The 17,695-nt window shown below is 40.7% G+C and overlaps 1 protein-coding gene across 1 annotated transcript in view; it reads right to left on the minus strand.

Annotated features, from left to right (window-relative positions):
- The window catches only part of valopa (vertebrate ancient long opsin a), a 47,072-nt gene that overhangs the window by 28,323 nt on the left and 1,054 nt on the right, over positions 1 to 17,695 (minus strand). Inside the window, exons 2-3 of the mRNA XM_048609175.1 lie at positions 9,988 to 10,021; positions 9,772 to 9,835 (exon numbers count right to left, since the gene is read on the minus strand). Of these exons, the coding sequence (XP_048465132.1) occupies positions 9,772 to 9,835; positions 9,988 to 10,021 (98 nt within the window). The remainder of the gene's footprint in view (positions 1 to 9,771; positions 9,836 to 9,987; positions 10,022 to 17,695) is intronic.

Raw genomic sequence — 17,695 nt, forward strand, 5'->3', positions numbered from 1 at the left:
TGCCTGGTCTGCTGTGTTCCTCCAGCTCCACACTGTGTTATCTCAGATTCTCCAGCATTCTCTGTCAGAATCTAATTGGGGTCTGGTTGATGTGGGCCGTAGTGAGAATGGTGACAGAATTGGATGTGACATTTGGCAAGGCTTATCTCAGCACCAGGCGTATCTCACTCTAAGTTTTATGTTTTTGCTGAGTGGCAAGGTGAGTTTCTTGATAGATAATGATGAGTTGCCAATTCAGGGGGATTGTTGTTTGTCAATGGTCCAACTCACCTCATCAATATTCAGCTTCATATTTTACCAAACAAGCTAAACAAGCCATCGATAAAACTTGATGTGGAAATCAGAAGGGCTATGTAGCAAACTCAGTTCGACACTTGCTCCAAATGACCTGTTTTGTTAGACACCAACATCTCCATGGGCACCAGCCGCATGCACTCCATGTCCACAGACATTGGCATCCAATTTGTGCCAGCCTCCAAGAACATAAATGGCATATCTGTGATTCATTTACAATAGTCTTCCGCTCTTCAATGCTGCATTTTGGGATGCACCGGCAACTATCATTATAAATGCTGCAGCAAGGACACTGTACTCTCAGGAAAATGCACCCAGCTCATGGACTGGACCAAGCTGCATCTCTGGACTCTTTGTCTGATATCATTTTGCTCACTCACTCTGAGCACTCATTCTGAGCTGACCTGGATGTTACCAGCATGCTTAGTTTGAATTGTCTTTTCTTGCCTTTTTGCACTTTGTCTCCCCAGATAGAGATACCAGGTTGATAATGCTCTGACTTATCATTTAGCACAGAAGCAAAGGAAGAAACTTATCATGGCGGTCAGTGGCCCCTGTGCATAGCCTTTGCTTAGGGTTTCCCAGCACAGTAAGACAAGGCAGCCTCCTATAAGAGTCCAGGGGCTTGAAAATAGTCAGTCAGACACTTGGGTTTTCAAAATTGGGGTGCTCTTCACATAGGGGAAGAGAAGCTGATTGTTCTCATTTAGAAGCCCATCACCTGCCTTACATTTTTTTCTGTATTTTCAGGGTTGCTCCCCTAGAATGAGAGAGAGGCCAGTATTAAGAGGGTGGCATCGCTGCTAATTTTGGTGCAGGTTGAAGGAGTGTCCCAAGCGAGTAGAATGGGCAACACTGAGGACATGTCAGATGAGTGGTAGTTAAGGGCTGAAGTGGGTGACGACAAATGTTGGAAGAATTATGAGACTGGTAGAGCATGAACCTTGATGGGAGGGGGTGCAGTAGCAGAGATGGAGTGAGTGTGAGGTATCAGAGATAAGATGGTGGCATTTACATGAGTGGAATGGAGAAGGTCATTGACCCTCTTTCTACAGTGTTGGGCATTCCTCCAGATGGCTGAGACTGCGCTGACCTGGGTGGCAACCTCAGACCAGTTGGCATAGTCTGGTGTTGAGGCCACCACTGCAAACTGCAGTGGGGGGGGTGGCGGGGACTCTCTGAACCGTCTCATCTAATAGGACCACCAGGTCCCTGCCCACAAAGTGAGGCACATTATCCCTCCGTCTGCCATGTTTGGAGCAACTGTCAGGAATCATACCGTGCAGTTCCAAATGGACAGTGCCTCTTTGTGTACACAATGGGAATGTAAAGGTGGATCAGGGATGCCTGTGAATGCCTGAATATCCACTGAGTGGTAAATTTTGAAAACAGTGCATGATAAGATGGGGCTGAATCAGACATGATGGACACCATAGGGGCAACATAGCTAGTTAGTTAGGTGAGCTTGCTGAGATAGCAATTTAATAGCTTTAAATTGAGGGTTGATAGATATAGGACTGATGTCAGAGGTAGGTTCTTTACTCAGAGAGTAGTAAGGGCGTGGAATGCCCTGCCTGCAAAAGTAGTAGACTCGCCAACTTTAAAGGCATTTAAATGGTCATTGGATAAACATATGGATGATAATAGAATAGTTTAGGTTAGATGGGTTCAGATTGGTTTCACAGGTCAGCGCAACATCGAGGGCCGAAGGGCCTGTACTGTGCTGTAATGTTCTATGTTCTATGTTCTATGTTCTATGAGATAGAGTGAGAAAATTCACTAGGCATCCTGGAAGAAATTCCTCCAAAACGCTTGATGCAATTCAAACATAGCCAAAAAAGCATAAGATTCAGTTCTTTGAATTTCCTCACCCAACTAATATCTACCAGTTTAAATTCTTTTCCTGCTCAGTTTTTAATTGATAACTTATTTCAAGAGGGGTCGCAAGATTTCAGGTCAATGTTGTATTTTCGAAATGATAAATAGCCCAGTGGTTACCCTACTCAAATGAATGGTCCAATCTCAAATAATACCTCCCTCTCTTTAAGATCACAAAAGTAAATTGTCAGGATGGAGACAAAAAATGGGTATTTTCATCATTAGGCAAGGAATTTCATTTTTGAGAACTAGGCATTGAATTATTTAAGTTCCTAATGCACTCCTAAAACTGTTGTTTAACAGTTTATCGATGAACTAATCAAATCTGTAAAAATGTTTCTTTGATAGAAGTGCTGTCCACTGTTTTCTTCTTCATGAAATATATAACAATCATTGATCTAAGCAATGAAGGATGCCATTTAATCCATCTTATCATTGAATGATTATCCTTAACTTGTTATTATCTCCAGTGAGACTAATAACATTTGAAAAGAAAATCAAACTTCCTGTCAATACCCGAAAGAGAGTCACATCAAGTTTTTGTGTTTTATAGGCTTTTACGGATGACTAAACATTATTTTGTAGCATTTATTTACGGAGGGGAACATTCTCCTTTTATACTTAGGATCATCAAATTCTCTGCAGAATTGCCATTCTTTTACTAAACACTGTGGGTGGCATAGTGGCTCAGTGGTTAGCGCTGCTGTCTAACAGCACCAAGGACCCAGGTTTAATTCCAGCCTTGGGTGACTGTCTGTATGGAGTTTGCACATTCTCCCATGTCTGCATGGATTTCTGCCAAGTGCTCTGGTTTCCTCCCAAAGTCCAAAGATGTGTAGGTTAGGTGAGACAGCCATGGTAAAAAGCCCCATGTAGGGTTCTAAGTGTGGGCCTGAGTGGGATGCCCTTCAGAGGGCCAGTGCAAACTCGATGGGTCAAATGGCCTCTTTCTGCACTGTCAGGATTCTACACCTCCACATTTGATCCCAGATTCCAATGAATTCCTGTACCACCATTTTGCCAAGTAATAACATTGTGTGACTGTCTTCAAGCACTGTCCTCAGCTTTGGACAGTTTCTCTAATCACTCACCATCAACGTTGAATATTTTTCTTCTCCCTGAACATCCCAAACAAATCTCTCTACTCTAGCTCCTACGTCATATGCTCTTAAATGTTTTTCATCGTCAGGACCATAATATCAGCAGAACATGTCCGGTTTAGTTAGCACTAAGCATATAAATGTTGGTGGAATGTGAATTGTTAGTCAGCAATGCACGCACAATTAAAGCAGAAGTAAAACACAAAAGTATCTCTGTTTCAAAGCAAATCTATGGCAAAGCAATCTATGCTCTGCGTAAAGACATCTCTGCTCACATGTCTCCTCATTCTACATCACATTTAAAATTAATAATTTCTTGCCTCTGACTTCCCAGATGAAATATTCTTTTACCATGCAAGGTCTCAACAGCTTTCTTAGTAACATGAAACTTTAATAATGTTCTCATAGTCTTCTCTGCTGCAGAAATTTCCTTTCTTGGCATCATCATCCTGGAGAATCTATTACTTATGCTCTGAATAGCATTGATGTTTATTGTTATGGGATGCTCAGAAGTGCATGGTATTCAACCCATGGCTTTGCCAATGTTTTGTCTAAATTTTGAATTACTTTTTATCCTTGTATGTTGTGGCTCCAGCGTTGAAAACAAAATATTGGGAGCCTTTTCGTAATGGTTTTAACTACTCACAAGAAACTAGAATTGGTAAACTAATCTTAATTTTAAAAAAGTGACTTAAAGGGCATGAAACATATCCTTAATTTCTTCACCATAACATTTCATCAAATGTCTGTGAATTTATTGACCATGCCTTGGGAATAACTTGATTGAGTTGTTTGAAGAAATAATGAAGAAGATTGAAGAAGGCAAAGCACTGGGATGTTGTCCATACAGACTTCAGTAAGACGTTTGACAAGGTTCCACATGGTAGACTGGTTAGCAAGGTTAGATCACATGGAATACAGGGAGAACTAGCCATTTGGATGCAAAATTGACTTGAAGGTAGGAGGCAGAGGGTGGTGGTGGAGGGTTGCTTTTTGGACTGGAGGCCTGTGACCAGCGGTGTGCCACAGGGATCCGTGCTGGGCACACTACTTTTTGTCATTTATATAAGTGATTTGAATGTGAATATAGGAGGGATGGTTAGTAAGTTTGTAGATGACACCAAAATTGGTGGCGTAGTGGACAGTGAAGACGGTTACCTCAGAGCAGACGAGTCCTTGATCAGATGGGCAAATGGGCCGAAGAGTGGCAGATGGAGTTTAATTTAGATAAATGTGAGGTGCTGTATTTTGGAAAGGCAAATCAGGACAGTACTTATACAATTAATGGTTAGATCCTGGTAATGTTGCCAAACAAAGAGACCTTGGGGTGCAACTTCATAGTTCCTTGAAAGAGGAATTGCAGATAGACAGGATAGTGAAGATGGAGTTGGTATGCTTTCCTTTATTGGTCAGTGCACTGAGTATAGGAGTTGGAGGTCATGTTACGGTTATACAGGACATTGGTTAGGCCACTTTTGGAATACTGCATTCAATTCTAGTCTCCCTGCTAGAAGAAGGATATTGTGAAACTTGAAAGGGTTCAGAAAAGATTTACAAGGAAGTTGCCAGGATTGGAGGATTTGAATTATAGGAAGAGGCTGCATAGGCTGGGGTTATTTTCCCTGGAGCGTTGGAGGATGATGGGGTGACCTTATAGAAGATTATAAAATCATGAAGGGCATGGATAAGGTGAAAAGTTAAGGTCTTTTCCCCAAGGTAGGGGAGTCCAAAACTAGAGGGCATAGGTTTAAGGTGGGATGGGAAAGATTTAAAAGGGACCTGAGGGGCAACATTTTCACCCAAAGGGAGGTGCATGTATGGGATAAGCTGCCAGAGGCGGTGGTGGAGGCTGGCATAATTACAATATTTAAAACGCATCTGGATGGGTATATGAATAGGAAGAGTTCTCGAGGGGTATGGGCCAATTGCTGGCAGATGGATTAGATTAATGTAGAATTTCTGGTCGGCATGGATCGAAGGTTCTATTTCCGTGCTGTACGTATCTATGATTCTATGATTTTACATACTGGTTAAGTGAACTTGGTTGCTTACATCAAGCTGTCTAGATTTTATTGACATTTATACTGCTAATTCCCTAGTGAGGCACATATAAATTAAAAACTGAATAAATCATCCTTTATTACCAAGGTCATTAAAATGTTAGACCAATTTCTTTACGACAATACACTAAGAAGCAACTTAATATGTAATATAAGCATAGTCAAGATACTTATGTAACTATTATTAACCAATTGAATTAATACCTGATGTTACTAAAACATTTCACAATATCCAAGATTGACAAGAAGTAGTAAAATTAATTTGTATTAGTCTTTGTGTGTAGCTAACAAATTAATATTGTTGAATGTCATTCAATTGGATATTATTGCAAACCCCACTGAGACCAACACTGCTTAAAAGAAAATCAAACTTCCAGTAGTAGCTGAAACGACACAAGATTCCATGTTATAAAATACTTACATAATACAATATATTGACAAAAATTAATTTTGTAGGCAACTTAAACTTGAAATTACAGAACAGAGTACATGACCTCTTTAATTTTAGCACAACACGTAAAGCACATTCTACAAGTATAAGCTACACATTAAATTTACATTCATTTAACCCAGAATCAGGCCAAAATGATTCTTATCTCCTGAGGGTTTACTTCTATTTCTTTTACAACCCTGTAACAATGTGCCTTTAACTTTGATAAAATTATTGGAGATCCTCACTTTAGTGCTAGATAAATATATCTTTTAGTTTTGTTTACTTTCTTGACAAATTTGTCCTTTCCAATCTGATTGTAAGCTTCACCCTCTATTATGGCACAGTGAACCCAAGAGACTTTACTTTCTGCCTGCTCTCCCTCTTCCTAATCCTGGCAGATGAACAAGCCTGCTATGTTCAGAGATATTTTAGGAAAGCATATACACCAATATGACAAAGTTATATTCTGCGCCCTTTTTATTCAAAAGCCCATCACTATGGCAATTATAATCAAATTGTCCTTGTATCCAGGTTGAAATATTGACTATTGATTCCTTGAGACACTCAATCTCTATTATTGTGGAAGCAGCTGGATAATTTAAAGAACCAGAGTCTGCAACATAACACTTTTCAGGGACTTTGGAGACTTACAGTTTAACCACTGTTAGCACACAAGCCACTACCATTATCTCCAACTGAAACACCTTCTCAGTAAAACAATCTGAGCTGCCATTAATTCTTGACAATCACCAAATGGGCTTGCTGTCAGACAGACTCCAGAACAGACCACATCATAGAATCCCTACAGTGTGGAAGCAGGCCATTCTGCCATCGAGTACACACTGATTCTCTGTGAAGAGAATCCCACCTAGATCCACCCTACCCTATTCCTGTAACCCTGCATTTCCCATGGCTAATCCATTTAGCCTGCATATCTCTGGACACTATGGGTAATTTGAGCATGCGCATCTTTGGACTATGGGAGGAAACTGGATGCACTCAGAGGAAACCAACGCAGACATAGGAAGAATGTGCAAACTCCACACAGATAGTCACCCGAGGGTGGAATCATACCCAGGTCCCTGGTGCTGTGAGGCAGCAGTGCTAACTGCTGAGCCACCATGCTGCCCTTTCTTTTTACATTACCTTAAAGATTTAGTTCCAAAACATAACAATCTTATAAATCACATTTGTAACAATATAATAAATGTTTAGTCAGTTTAAATATATTCCTGATAAGCTTTTGCTTTGGTCTCAAGGGTAAGAAAGTTGAGCTATAATGGGAAGTGGAGTAAATTGGATCTGTATTTTCTGGAATTTTGAAGATTGAGAGGTAATTTCTTTGAAACATACAAGATTATTATTATTACTGGGGGAGGTGATGGTCCGGTGGTATTTATCACTGAATTGTTAATCCAGGTAGTGTTCTTGGGACCCAGGTTCAAATACCACCACAGCAAATGGTGGAATTTTAATTCAATAAAAACCTTAAGAATGTAATGATAACTATGAATCCATTGACAATTGTCAGGAAAAACCCATCTGGCTCTTATTATTCTTTAGGGAAGGAAATTGCCATCCTTACCAGGTCTGGCCTACATGTGACTCAATGCAATGTGGTTGATTCTTAACTGCTCTCTGGTCAGCTAGCGATGGGCATTAAATACTGGCCTGGCCAGTGACACCCTCATCCTATAAATTAATTTAAAAAAAAAGGAATTTGATGGATAGATAGTGAGAGGTATCGGCTAGGGAATCTACAATGGGAGCCTAGTCATAGGATAAGGAGAGGTTATTTGGGACTCGGACGAGATTTCTTTACTGAAGAGGTTGTGAAACATTAAAGTTCCCTATCCCCAATGGTTGTGGATGCTACGTTAATGAATACACTTAAACCTGAAATACAGCAATCATTTGTATCTTAGGGAATCAAGAAATTTAAGGAACATGAGAGAAAGAGAAATTGAGGGAGGCATCATTGCAACAGTATTGTATTGAACTCTGGAACGGTTTTAAGGGGCTACATGGTATTAAATCTTGCTTCCTTTCCTTATCTTCTTAAATTCATGTTCTTTAGCAAGAATTTTTAAATGGTTCACAACTTAATCCCTCAGAGTCAGTTTAGTAGCATTGATGATTTTGCCTCCGTCTGGAATGCTCATGCCAGTCCCCATGATGACAGAGTGAAGGATGTTCAATTGTTGTAATTATACAGCCTTCTTCAAATGTCTCTGTTTTCTTTGGAAGCATAGGAGTTTATTCTGTTTGCAAGATATTTTGAGTTTTTTTTAGTGATAAATAATACCACAAAACAATACATGGTAGGTTTTATGACATTATAGATTTTCGTAAAACAAAACTGATTCTGACTGGGCTTGAGAGGCTAAGAAAAAGGCTGCTAAACATTACATGACTATACAACTGCAACTGGATTTCAGAGAGACATGTCAAGGCATGTAAAGACATTTGAAATGCTAGTTTTCAAACAGATAATGGAAGCAAGCGAATTCAAGCTTTGGGAGAAACAGAAAATGGGAGGAAGAACTTCGAAGTCACCAACATAATTGACTTCTTTGCTCTGTGGAATCCTATATTCCTCAAATTATACATTTTTACTTTAATCTATATTTAAAAACTATACTGGGCTAAGAATTGCCAGTCTGGAGAACTCCAAGAAAAGGCTTTGAGAAGCATCCTCAGAGGATGGAGTTTTGACCAATGGAGAACAAAGAGAAAGGGTACACAAAACCTACATACTTCTGTGTTAAAAGAAAGTCAGGCAATGTGGAAGTGTTAGTGAAGGTAAAGAAACCTTTTCTCCTTCTCAAAATCTGTTGCCATGCTGGCCCGTCTGGACAAGGAAACAGAAACTATTCAACCACAGAGATCATCACAGCTGCTAGATCTGCGTTCAAGTGTTAACCTCTTTGCTTCAGCAATGAAGGACACAAGCAGTAGGCCCTAAATGAAGACTATGGAGACATATTGGAACTTCCTTCTTAGCAGTATTCTTTTATCTTATTGTTACTGGTACAAATCTTAATATCTGTAATTTCTTGTTACTAACTTTCTGTCTTTATCCCTAAGGAATCTTTACTAATAGGTTGTACAAAAACAAACTTTAACCTGCTTAGGAAAATAAAAGTAATTCAGTGCTGTTCTGTTTTAATTTGAAGAATAATTACAAATTATAAGTGATGGGAACTATTCAAGCTGTATCAATCAACAGTTATCTCAATTGAGGTATAATATGAAATTTATAGATCACAGAATCCTGACAAAGTGGAAACAGGCCCTTTGGCCCAACAAGTCCACATCAGCCCTCACAGCATCCCACCCAGACCCATACCCATACCCCTATAACCCACCTGATCTACACATCCCTGAACATTACAGGCAATTTAGCATGACCAATCCACCTAACCTGCACATCTTTGAACTGTGGAAGGAAACCGGAGTGCTGGGAGGAAACCCACGCAGACATGGGGAGAATGTGCAAACTCCACACAGACAGTTGCCTGAGGTTAGAATCAAACCTGGGTCCCTGGCACTGTGAGGCAGCAGTGCTAATCACTGAACCACAATGCCACCCCGTTTGTACTCAACTGAAAAATTATCCAAAGCCAAAACACAAACTAAACCATGAGATTTGAAACAAAGTGATACAGGATGAAATTGATTTACAAAGAATTTGGAGTAGAGGAAAGTAATAGTTCAAACTGTTTGAAACTGATCAGTTTTACAGCAGCAAGTTTACATTTGTAAAAGTATTGCCAATAATTTAACTTGGCAAAATTTGATGTACAATATTTTATTGATCATTTAAGTCGATAGCTGTTAGAAACCTTAAAATGGACCATTTAAAAGCCATTGCTGGACAGCTAGGACTTTGGATTCTGAGCAAGTCAAAGTGACAAGGATTTTTGAGAATGCTGATCAACTATTTTGCTTTTAATCCAATGTCAATGCAGGCAGCAAGAGCTGAAATGGAACCAGATGAGTTTACTTCAGCCAAAACAGAGTTGAGAAAACTGGAAATGGAGGTGAATTTCAAAGCTTCAGAAAAGGAGCTAGAAAAGCATTCTCAAAAAGAGAAAGAAACAGTTAGAAACACAAGCTCAGAGGGAACAGTTGGAGTTTCAAGTCCAGAAAGAAAAGAAGGAATGAGAGGAGGAAGAGAGAGACGGGAATTTCCAGCTACAATACTTGGAACTGAAGCTACAAGCACAGAGATAGAGACCACAGAGAATGTAAGACTGCCGGAGAAAATCTCACACTGCTTAATAACATCCAAAACCTCTGCGACACCAAAACAGTTCCTGAAGGCCTAAAATTCTTCAAATTTGTTCCTGCATTCAAAGAGGGAGATGCAGGATCATTCTTTATTGCTTTCAAAAAAGAGAAGAATTACATTTATCATGGCATGTCTAGACACTGATCATCCAGTGTCTGTGAACAGGAAAAGTCCTTGACTCAGACAAAACAGAGATTGCTAGTGAAATTCAACAGTTCTGGAGCACCTATGAAGAGAATACAGAGTCAATGATTCAGGCCCAATAACCTTTCTTCAGAATTGATTGTTGCTAGGAAAAGGTGGTATATATGATGAAGATGGGAGAAATGAGTAAACGATAGGTGGAGATGGAACCCAGAGAGACAAAAGCAGTTTGACAGACAATGGAATGGATAATGTAGAGCCAGGGAGAAAGAAAATCTGCTAATGGAGACCATTAGTGTATAAAAATGGGTTGGCTATGACGAAAGCATCCCATGTGATGACAGGGCCCGATGTGTGGGGATGGGGGAAGGACAGAAGAAATTATTCAAGCCATAAAATTGGTGAACTCGATGTTGAGTCTTGAAAGTTGCAGGGTCCCAAGAAGAAAATGAGGTGCTGTTCTTACAACTTGTGTAGAACTTTGCTGGAGCACTACAGCAAGTCTAAGACAGAGATATTGATCAGGGAACACAGTGGTGTGTTGAAGTGGCAGGCACCGAAAGCTCAGGCTCTTTTTTTGGAGATAGAACGTAGGTGTTCTGTGAAGTGGTCACCCAGTCTATGCATCGTTTCCCCAGTGTAGAGGAGATCACATGGTGAGCAGTGAATGCAGTAGACTAGATTGTGGGATATGCAAGGGTTGCCTTGTTCGTAAGAAATGAACTTAAATTGAGAGCAAAAAGTGATATAGAGTCGAAAGACGTAGACTCTGAATGGGTAGAATTGAGGAATTGAAAAGGGGAAAAGACCCTGATGCGAGTTGTGGACAGGCCTCCTAGCAGTAATCAGGATATGGGAAAGAAAATAAATCAAGAGATAGAAAAGGCATGTAAGAAAGGCACTATTACAATAATCATGGAGGACCTCAATGTGCAGGTGGACTGGGATAATTAGGTTGGTGGTGGATCTCAAGGAAAGGAATTTGTGGAATATGTACAAGATGGTTTGTTTTGGAGCAGCTTGTGGTAGAGCCCTCTAGGGAACAGGCATTTTTGGATTTGGTGATATGTAATGAGTCAAACTTGATTAGGGAGCTCAAGGTGAAGGAACCCCTTGGGGTCAGTGACCATAATATGATAGAATTCACTCTGCACTTTGAGAGGGAGAAGCTGGAATTGGATGTAACTGTATTACAATTGTGTAAAGGTAACTGCAAAGGCATGAGGGAGGAGCTGGACAAAGTTGATTGGAAGGGGATCCTAAACGGGAAGACAGTGGAGCAGCAATGGCAGGAGTGTTTCGGGGTAATTCGGAAGACACAACAGAAGTTCATCCCAAGGAAGAAGAAACACACTTAGGTACTTTGCATCAGTTTTCATAGTTGAAGACACCAGCAGCATACCAGAATTTCAAGATAGCCAGGGGGCAAGGGTGAGTGTAGTGGCCATCACTAAGGAGAAGATACTAGGGAAGCTGAAAGGTCTGAAGGTGGCTAAATCAAACAGATCAGATAGACTACACATCAGAGTTCTGAAGAAGATAGCTGAAGAGATTATAGAGGCATGGGGGCTGATCGTTCTAGAATCACTAGAGTCAGGGAGAGTCCCAGAGGACTGGAAAATGGCTAATGTAGCACCCCTATTTAACGAGGTCGTGGGAGCAGAAGAAAGGAAACTATAGGCCAGTTAGCCTGACCTCTGTTGTTGGTAAGATTTTAGAGTCCATTGTGAAGGATAAGATTGCTAAGTAGTCAGAAGTACATGGTAAAATAGGGCTAAGTCAGCACGGCTTCATCAAGAGGATGTCATATTAGAATTCTTCGATGAGGTAGTGAGCAAGTTAGACAAAGGAGCACAAATGGACATGATCTATTTGGAATTCCAGAAGGAATTTGATAAGGTGCCACACAGCAGGCTGCTAAATAAGATAAAAGCCCATGGTTTTAGGGATAAGGTACCGGCATGGATAGAGGATTTACTGACTGGCAGAAGGTTGAGAGTAGGGATAAAGAGGCTTTTTTTTCAAGCTGGCAGCCAATGACTAGTTGAGTTCCCCAGAAATCATTTTTGGGATCACAACTAATCATGTTATACATTAACGATCAGGACCAAGAAACTGAGAACGCTGTTGCTAAGTTTACAGATGACACAAAGATAGGTGGAGGGCCAGGTAGTGTTGAGGAAGCATGGAAGCTGCAGAAGGACTTGGACAGGTTAAGAGAGCGGGCAAAGAAGTGGCAGATGGAATACAATGTTGGAAAGTGTGAGGTTATGCAATTTGATAAGAAGACTAGTCTGTAGATTATTTTCTAAATAGGGAAAGGCTTTGGAAATCTGAAGCACAAAGGGACTTGGAGACTCCTAGTTCACGATTTTCTTAAGTTTAACATGTCGGATCAGTTGATGGTTAGGAAGGCAAATGCAATGTCTGCATTCATTTCAATAGGGCTAGAGTACAAGAGCAGAGATGTCCTGTTGGAACTGTATAAGGATCTGGTCAGACCAGATTTGGAATATTGTGAGCAGTTTTGGGCCCTGTATCTAAGGAAGGAATGTTGGCATTCAAGGGGGTTCAGAGGAGGTTTACAGGAATGATCCCAGGGAAGAAGGGCTTGTCATATGAAGAATCAAAACATGGAGGTGCCAGCATTGGACTGGGGTGGATAAAGCCAGAAGTCACATGACACCAGGTTACAGTCTGACAGGTTTAATTGAAATAACAAGCTTTTGGAGCGTAGCCCCTTCGTCACTTCACCTGATTAAGGGGCTATGCTCCAAAAGCTTGTGATTTCAAATAAACCCGTTGGACTATAACCTAGTGTCATGTGACTTCCGACATATGAAAAGTGGTTGAGGACTCTGGGTCTGTATTCAGTTGAGTTTAGAAGGATGAGGGGGATCTCATTGAAACTTACAGAATATTGAGAGGCCTAGATAGAGTGGACATGGAGAAGATGTTTTCACTCGTAGGAGAGACTAGGACCAGAGGGCACAGCCTCAGAAAGGACAACCCTTTAGAACTGCAAATTTCTTCAGCCAGAGGATGGTGACTTTGTAAAATTCACTGTCACAGCAGTCTGTGTAGGCCAAGTCGTTGAGTGTATTTGAGACAGAAGTTCCTGATTGGTAAGAGGATCAATGGTTATGTAGAGAAGGCAGGTAATGATTAACCGTTGGAGCAGACTCGAGGGGCCGTGACCTAATTATTTCTGGGGCACTTGATTTCTTTTACTGTCACTCACGACGCCAACTCTCCATGACATCATAGAATCCCTACAGTGTGGAAGCAAGCCATTTAGCCCATCAAGTCCACACCGACCCTCCAAAGGGTATCCCACCCTATCCCTGTAAACCTGCATTTCCAATAGCTAATCCACCTAGCCTGCACATCTCTGGACTGTGGGGGGAAACTGAAACACCCAGAAGAAGCCCACACAGACACAGGGAGAATGTACAAATTCCACACAAGACAGTCACCCAAGGCCGGAATTGAGCCTGGATCCCTGTCACTGTGAGGCAACAATGCTAATCACTGAGCCACTGTGCTGCTCTGAACTGAATTGCTGCCACTCAATCTGAACTATAAGTACTTTGCTTACTTCTAGCATTCTCAACCAGTAAACCATGCCTTTTTTTTAAACATTGGTCCTTGCCTCCAAGCAATTGTGCACATGTAGCCTCCAACAGGCTGAACTTCAACTCAGGAACTGCCCCCACCCCAAAAGACAAACATCAGCCATAGAGTAACTCCAGCTCTAGGGCATTCTGAGCACTCTCCTGCTGCAGTGTGTCTCTCATCTGGTCTGAAATGCTTTTTACCATTGACTGTGGATTCTGTCTTGTTGAATCTTGCTACACTTCTGTCAGACTCACAAGTGTTCAGCTCATCAAGTTTCTTACTGTTGTATAAGCATTCTCCTTAAAACTTTATCTGAAGGAATCTTCAGATCTCTATGGGTGCCAGTATTTTGTGTGCTATGGCCAAATGGAGTCCACACTGCATGCCGCTATGTTGTAAGATCAATCCTGATTGGAGCTCATCATGGTGTAGCATCCATCTGATAGATATGTAGCACCATCCTGTTTCCTGGTGGGAGTCTACAGACCCCACTTGGTCTACTGTGGGACAGCACAGTTACAGGGTTGTCTAACAAGAAGAATCTGTTGTCTTAAACAAGATGTAATTTCTTGCATGATAGCATGAGGTACAAGTTACATCAGTGTAATAGACATTGTAATTAGACTACAAAAGGAGACCACAATGTTGGAGCTTACTTCTTCAAGTTCTAAAGCTGTTTCCCCAATGGGGTCCATGTGACATCATCATACTATGTGGTGCCTAATGTATTCTTCAGCATTAATCCTTTCAGACCCTTATACAACAACAGGTTTAGTAATGTGGGTGTAACCTCAAGCTGGTCAGTGAAAGGGTTGGCTGAAAATAACCTATGGGCTACAAAGTATTATACTCTCAAAACCCAAGGTGAACCCCAGTGAGGCTGAATGAGCTGAACAGTTTAAGCATGGTACTGAAGGTACTGTAGCCGGCTGGATAATGTACAGAAATCTCAAACGGGGCAGTACAAGTTTTGAAGGTTTGGAGTGGCTAAGCAAAAGTTAACAAAATTAAACAGGAACAAAGGTAGGCCCCAACCAATCAAAGGGGCAGTGACAGAGACGTCTCACCTTGGCAAAGAACCTGAAGGATATTACTTGGCAGTTCAAAGAGCTAAAGACAAGCCATGTGAGTGGAAAGAAGCAAAAAGGGATCTGTAGAATTGTCAATGTTTGCTTCCTCACAGAAAGAATTGCGACCACAAAGTGTCCCTACAGGGTTAATTGTAGCTAGTCCTGAGTCAAAAAGCTAATCAACACAAAGTGTTGTCAGCCCCTTCAGTCTGAAGTCTCAGAAGCTAGCTGCAGAAATGAGCCCAGCTCCCACCATGACTTTGACAACATGATTTGAGAGCCCACGGGAAAGCTCAAGATGTTAAGGAATGAAACACAGTCTCAAAACATAAAAGTTGTTCATGTTGTCCAAAGGAAATTAAATAAAATTGGATCTGAGTGGGATGAAGAAAAATTAAGATATTTCAATATATGCAACCAGACAGGAATATCAAATGTTCCTGATATAACTTAAACTCTAAAAAGAGACTTCAATCAAAGGGAGAATGAGTTGCAGACCCAGTCAAATGCTAACATTTTATCTCAAAAACAGAATCCAAAGGGTTTTAATCATGGAAAGGAATACAAAAAGGTTTGGATCAGTGCAAACTGTTAGAGTAGACGGTGAAAAGGGGAAGGACATTTTCCAGATAATACCTAACTAGAAAATACCTCATGATTCAGCTATCAGTGTATGCATATAAAAGAAACTTGTGCATGTTTCCTTTATCTTTTGTTTCGTTAATATAATTTAGTAAAAATGCAACTTAGATTTTTTTTTCCTGTAATGTAGGAGGTATATCATGAACATGGGATTTTTTTAAATAAAAAAAAACATGTGAACTATCAGGAGTTTGCAAACAGGCAATGAAGGTGTGATGATTCAAGCTTTGAAGAGAAAAAGCATGTAGGAGGGCGAATTCAAAGGGACACGAAAATAATTGATTTCTTTGCTTTGTGGAAACTTTGATATCTGAAAAACAACATGTTTGAAGCTTTGAGCTGTACAAAAGGGTTGGTTTGACTGAGGGAGGATGAAAAGAACAGGTATATCGAAATAAATACTATTCATTTGAAGGAAAGGCAGACAATATGAAAGTGCTAAAACCACAGAACTAATGAAAAACAAATCTCCCAAAATCTGCTGACCTGCTGGTCCCCCTGAACAAGAAAAGTGGAACCACTCACCTGCAGAAATTATCACAATGTGGAGGTGCTGGTGTTGGGCTGGGGTGACCTGACAAAGGAGCAGCGCTCCAAAAGCTTGTGATTTTAAATAAGCCTGTTGAACTATAACCAAAGTGATCACAACTGCTGGATCTAACTTAAAGACATGTATTAAGATATGTTTCTTTAAAAACAAATGACACATTCCCCTTTTGGGAAGGGGTGGGGTCCAGAATAGCAGGATGTAAACATAGAAGTCAAATAATACAAAAATAAGGAAAGATTTACATTCATACATTGACTTTCATAACCACAGGGTGTTCCAAAGTACTTTTTGAAATGTAGTCATTGATGCAAAGCAGGAAATGCAACTGTGAATTTGTGCATAGCAAGTTCCCACAAACAGTAAAGAGATAATAATTACATAAACTATTTATTGTGATGCTAAGCAGGCAATATATTTTGACCAGAGCTGATCTAAAAGACAGTATATCTAAAACAAACACCTCAGTACTTTGCACTCAGTTCTGCTTCTGTTCTCAAACTGTTGGGTGAAACTTGAACCCACAGCTTTGTGCCTTTGAGCCAATGGTGTCAGCAACACGTTCACAACTAAACAAAGATAACAAGGTGTAGAGCTGGATGAACACAGCAGGCCAAGCAGCATCATAGGAGCAGGAAGGCAGGAAGGTTTCGGGCCTAGACCCTTCATCAGAAATATGTATTAGCCTTCAAAAGCTTGTTAGACATTTTATAATACAAAAGCCTAAGAAACGATGATGGTTCATTGTTGTAATTTAAGATGATAGTTTGATTGTTGTATTTTAAGGTAATTTCATTGCCTGACCTAATCCATGCTTTATCAGGGCGAAGCAAAATGCTATAAAATAATCTCTTTGAGGCAGAGAAACATGGAAGGTGAAGTGAAACACAGGCTTCCTTACACAATTACAAGCACAAGCTGTTACACTATTACACTGCCATCCTTGAGCCACACGATTGTCGCTATACTGCTGCTGTGTTAATGGAGATAGATCAGGCTCTGCATTTTCCACCCACGGAGAGGTGTACTCGTCAGGTACACACACGCTACTTACATTCTAGTGTTAACAGCAAGTTAACGGAACACCTGCTCGTTCCTCTGAGCAGCTTGTACCGCTTCTTGTTACACTTGTCAAGTTAGCTCGCAGCGCCTGCCGATCCCCAACTTGAGAAACCTCACACCAAGATAACAATGAAAAAAGGTTTCAAGGTCCTCAGTGCCCGGACAAAGAGGAGGCATTTCCCCTAATTCTAATTAACCTGTTGACGGCTGTTATTGGACACCGCTGGACTAAACAGGATTTGAATTTCGGCATCCTGGTTCACAAGTAGGTACACCACCATAAGAGCCCCTCTGCAGAAGAGTTTATGTACAAAAAGAGGGTAGCCTTTCACTGGGAGTGCCAACAGGAGACTATCTTGTTATCTTGTTAACCAGATTTTCCTCTCTGAACTCTCTCTTAAGGCGGTGCTTAGCGCCCAGTTTAATAAACAGGAAAATGTTCCGATTTCACGGTGTGAACCAGAACTTGTATGTTTTGGATTCTACTTTCAATACCTCATGCAAGGGATTTCCAACATCATTCGGAAAAGCAATACTGAACATATGCGATTAT

Source organism: Rhincodon typus, chromosome 20 (assembly GCF_021869965.1).
Source record: "Rhincodon typus isolate 14 chromosome 20, sRhiTyp1.1, whole genome shotgun sequence".
Lineage (NCBI taxonomy): Eukaryota > Metazoa > Chordata > Chondrichthyes > Orectolobiformes > Rhincodontidae > Rhincodon > Rhincodon typus.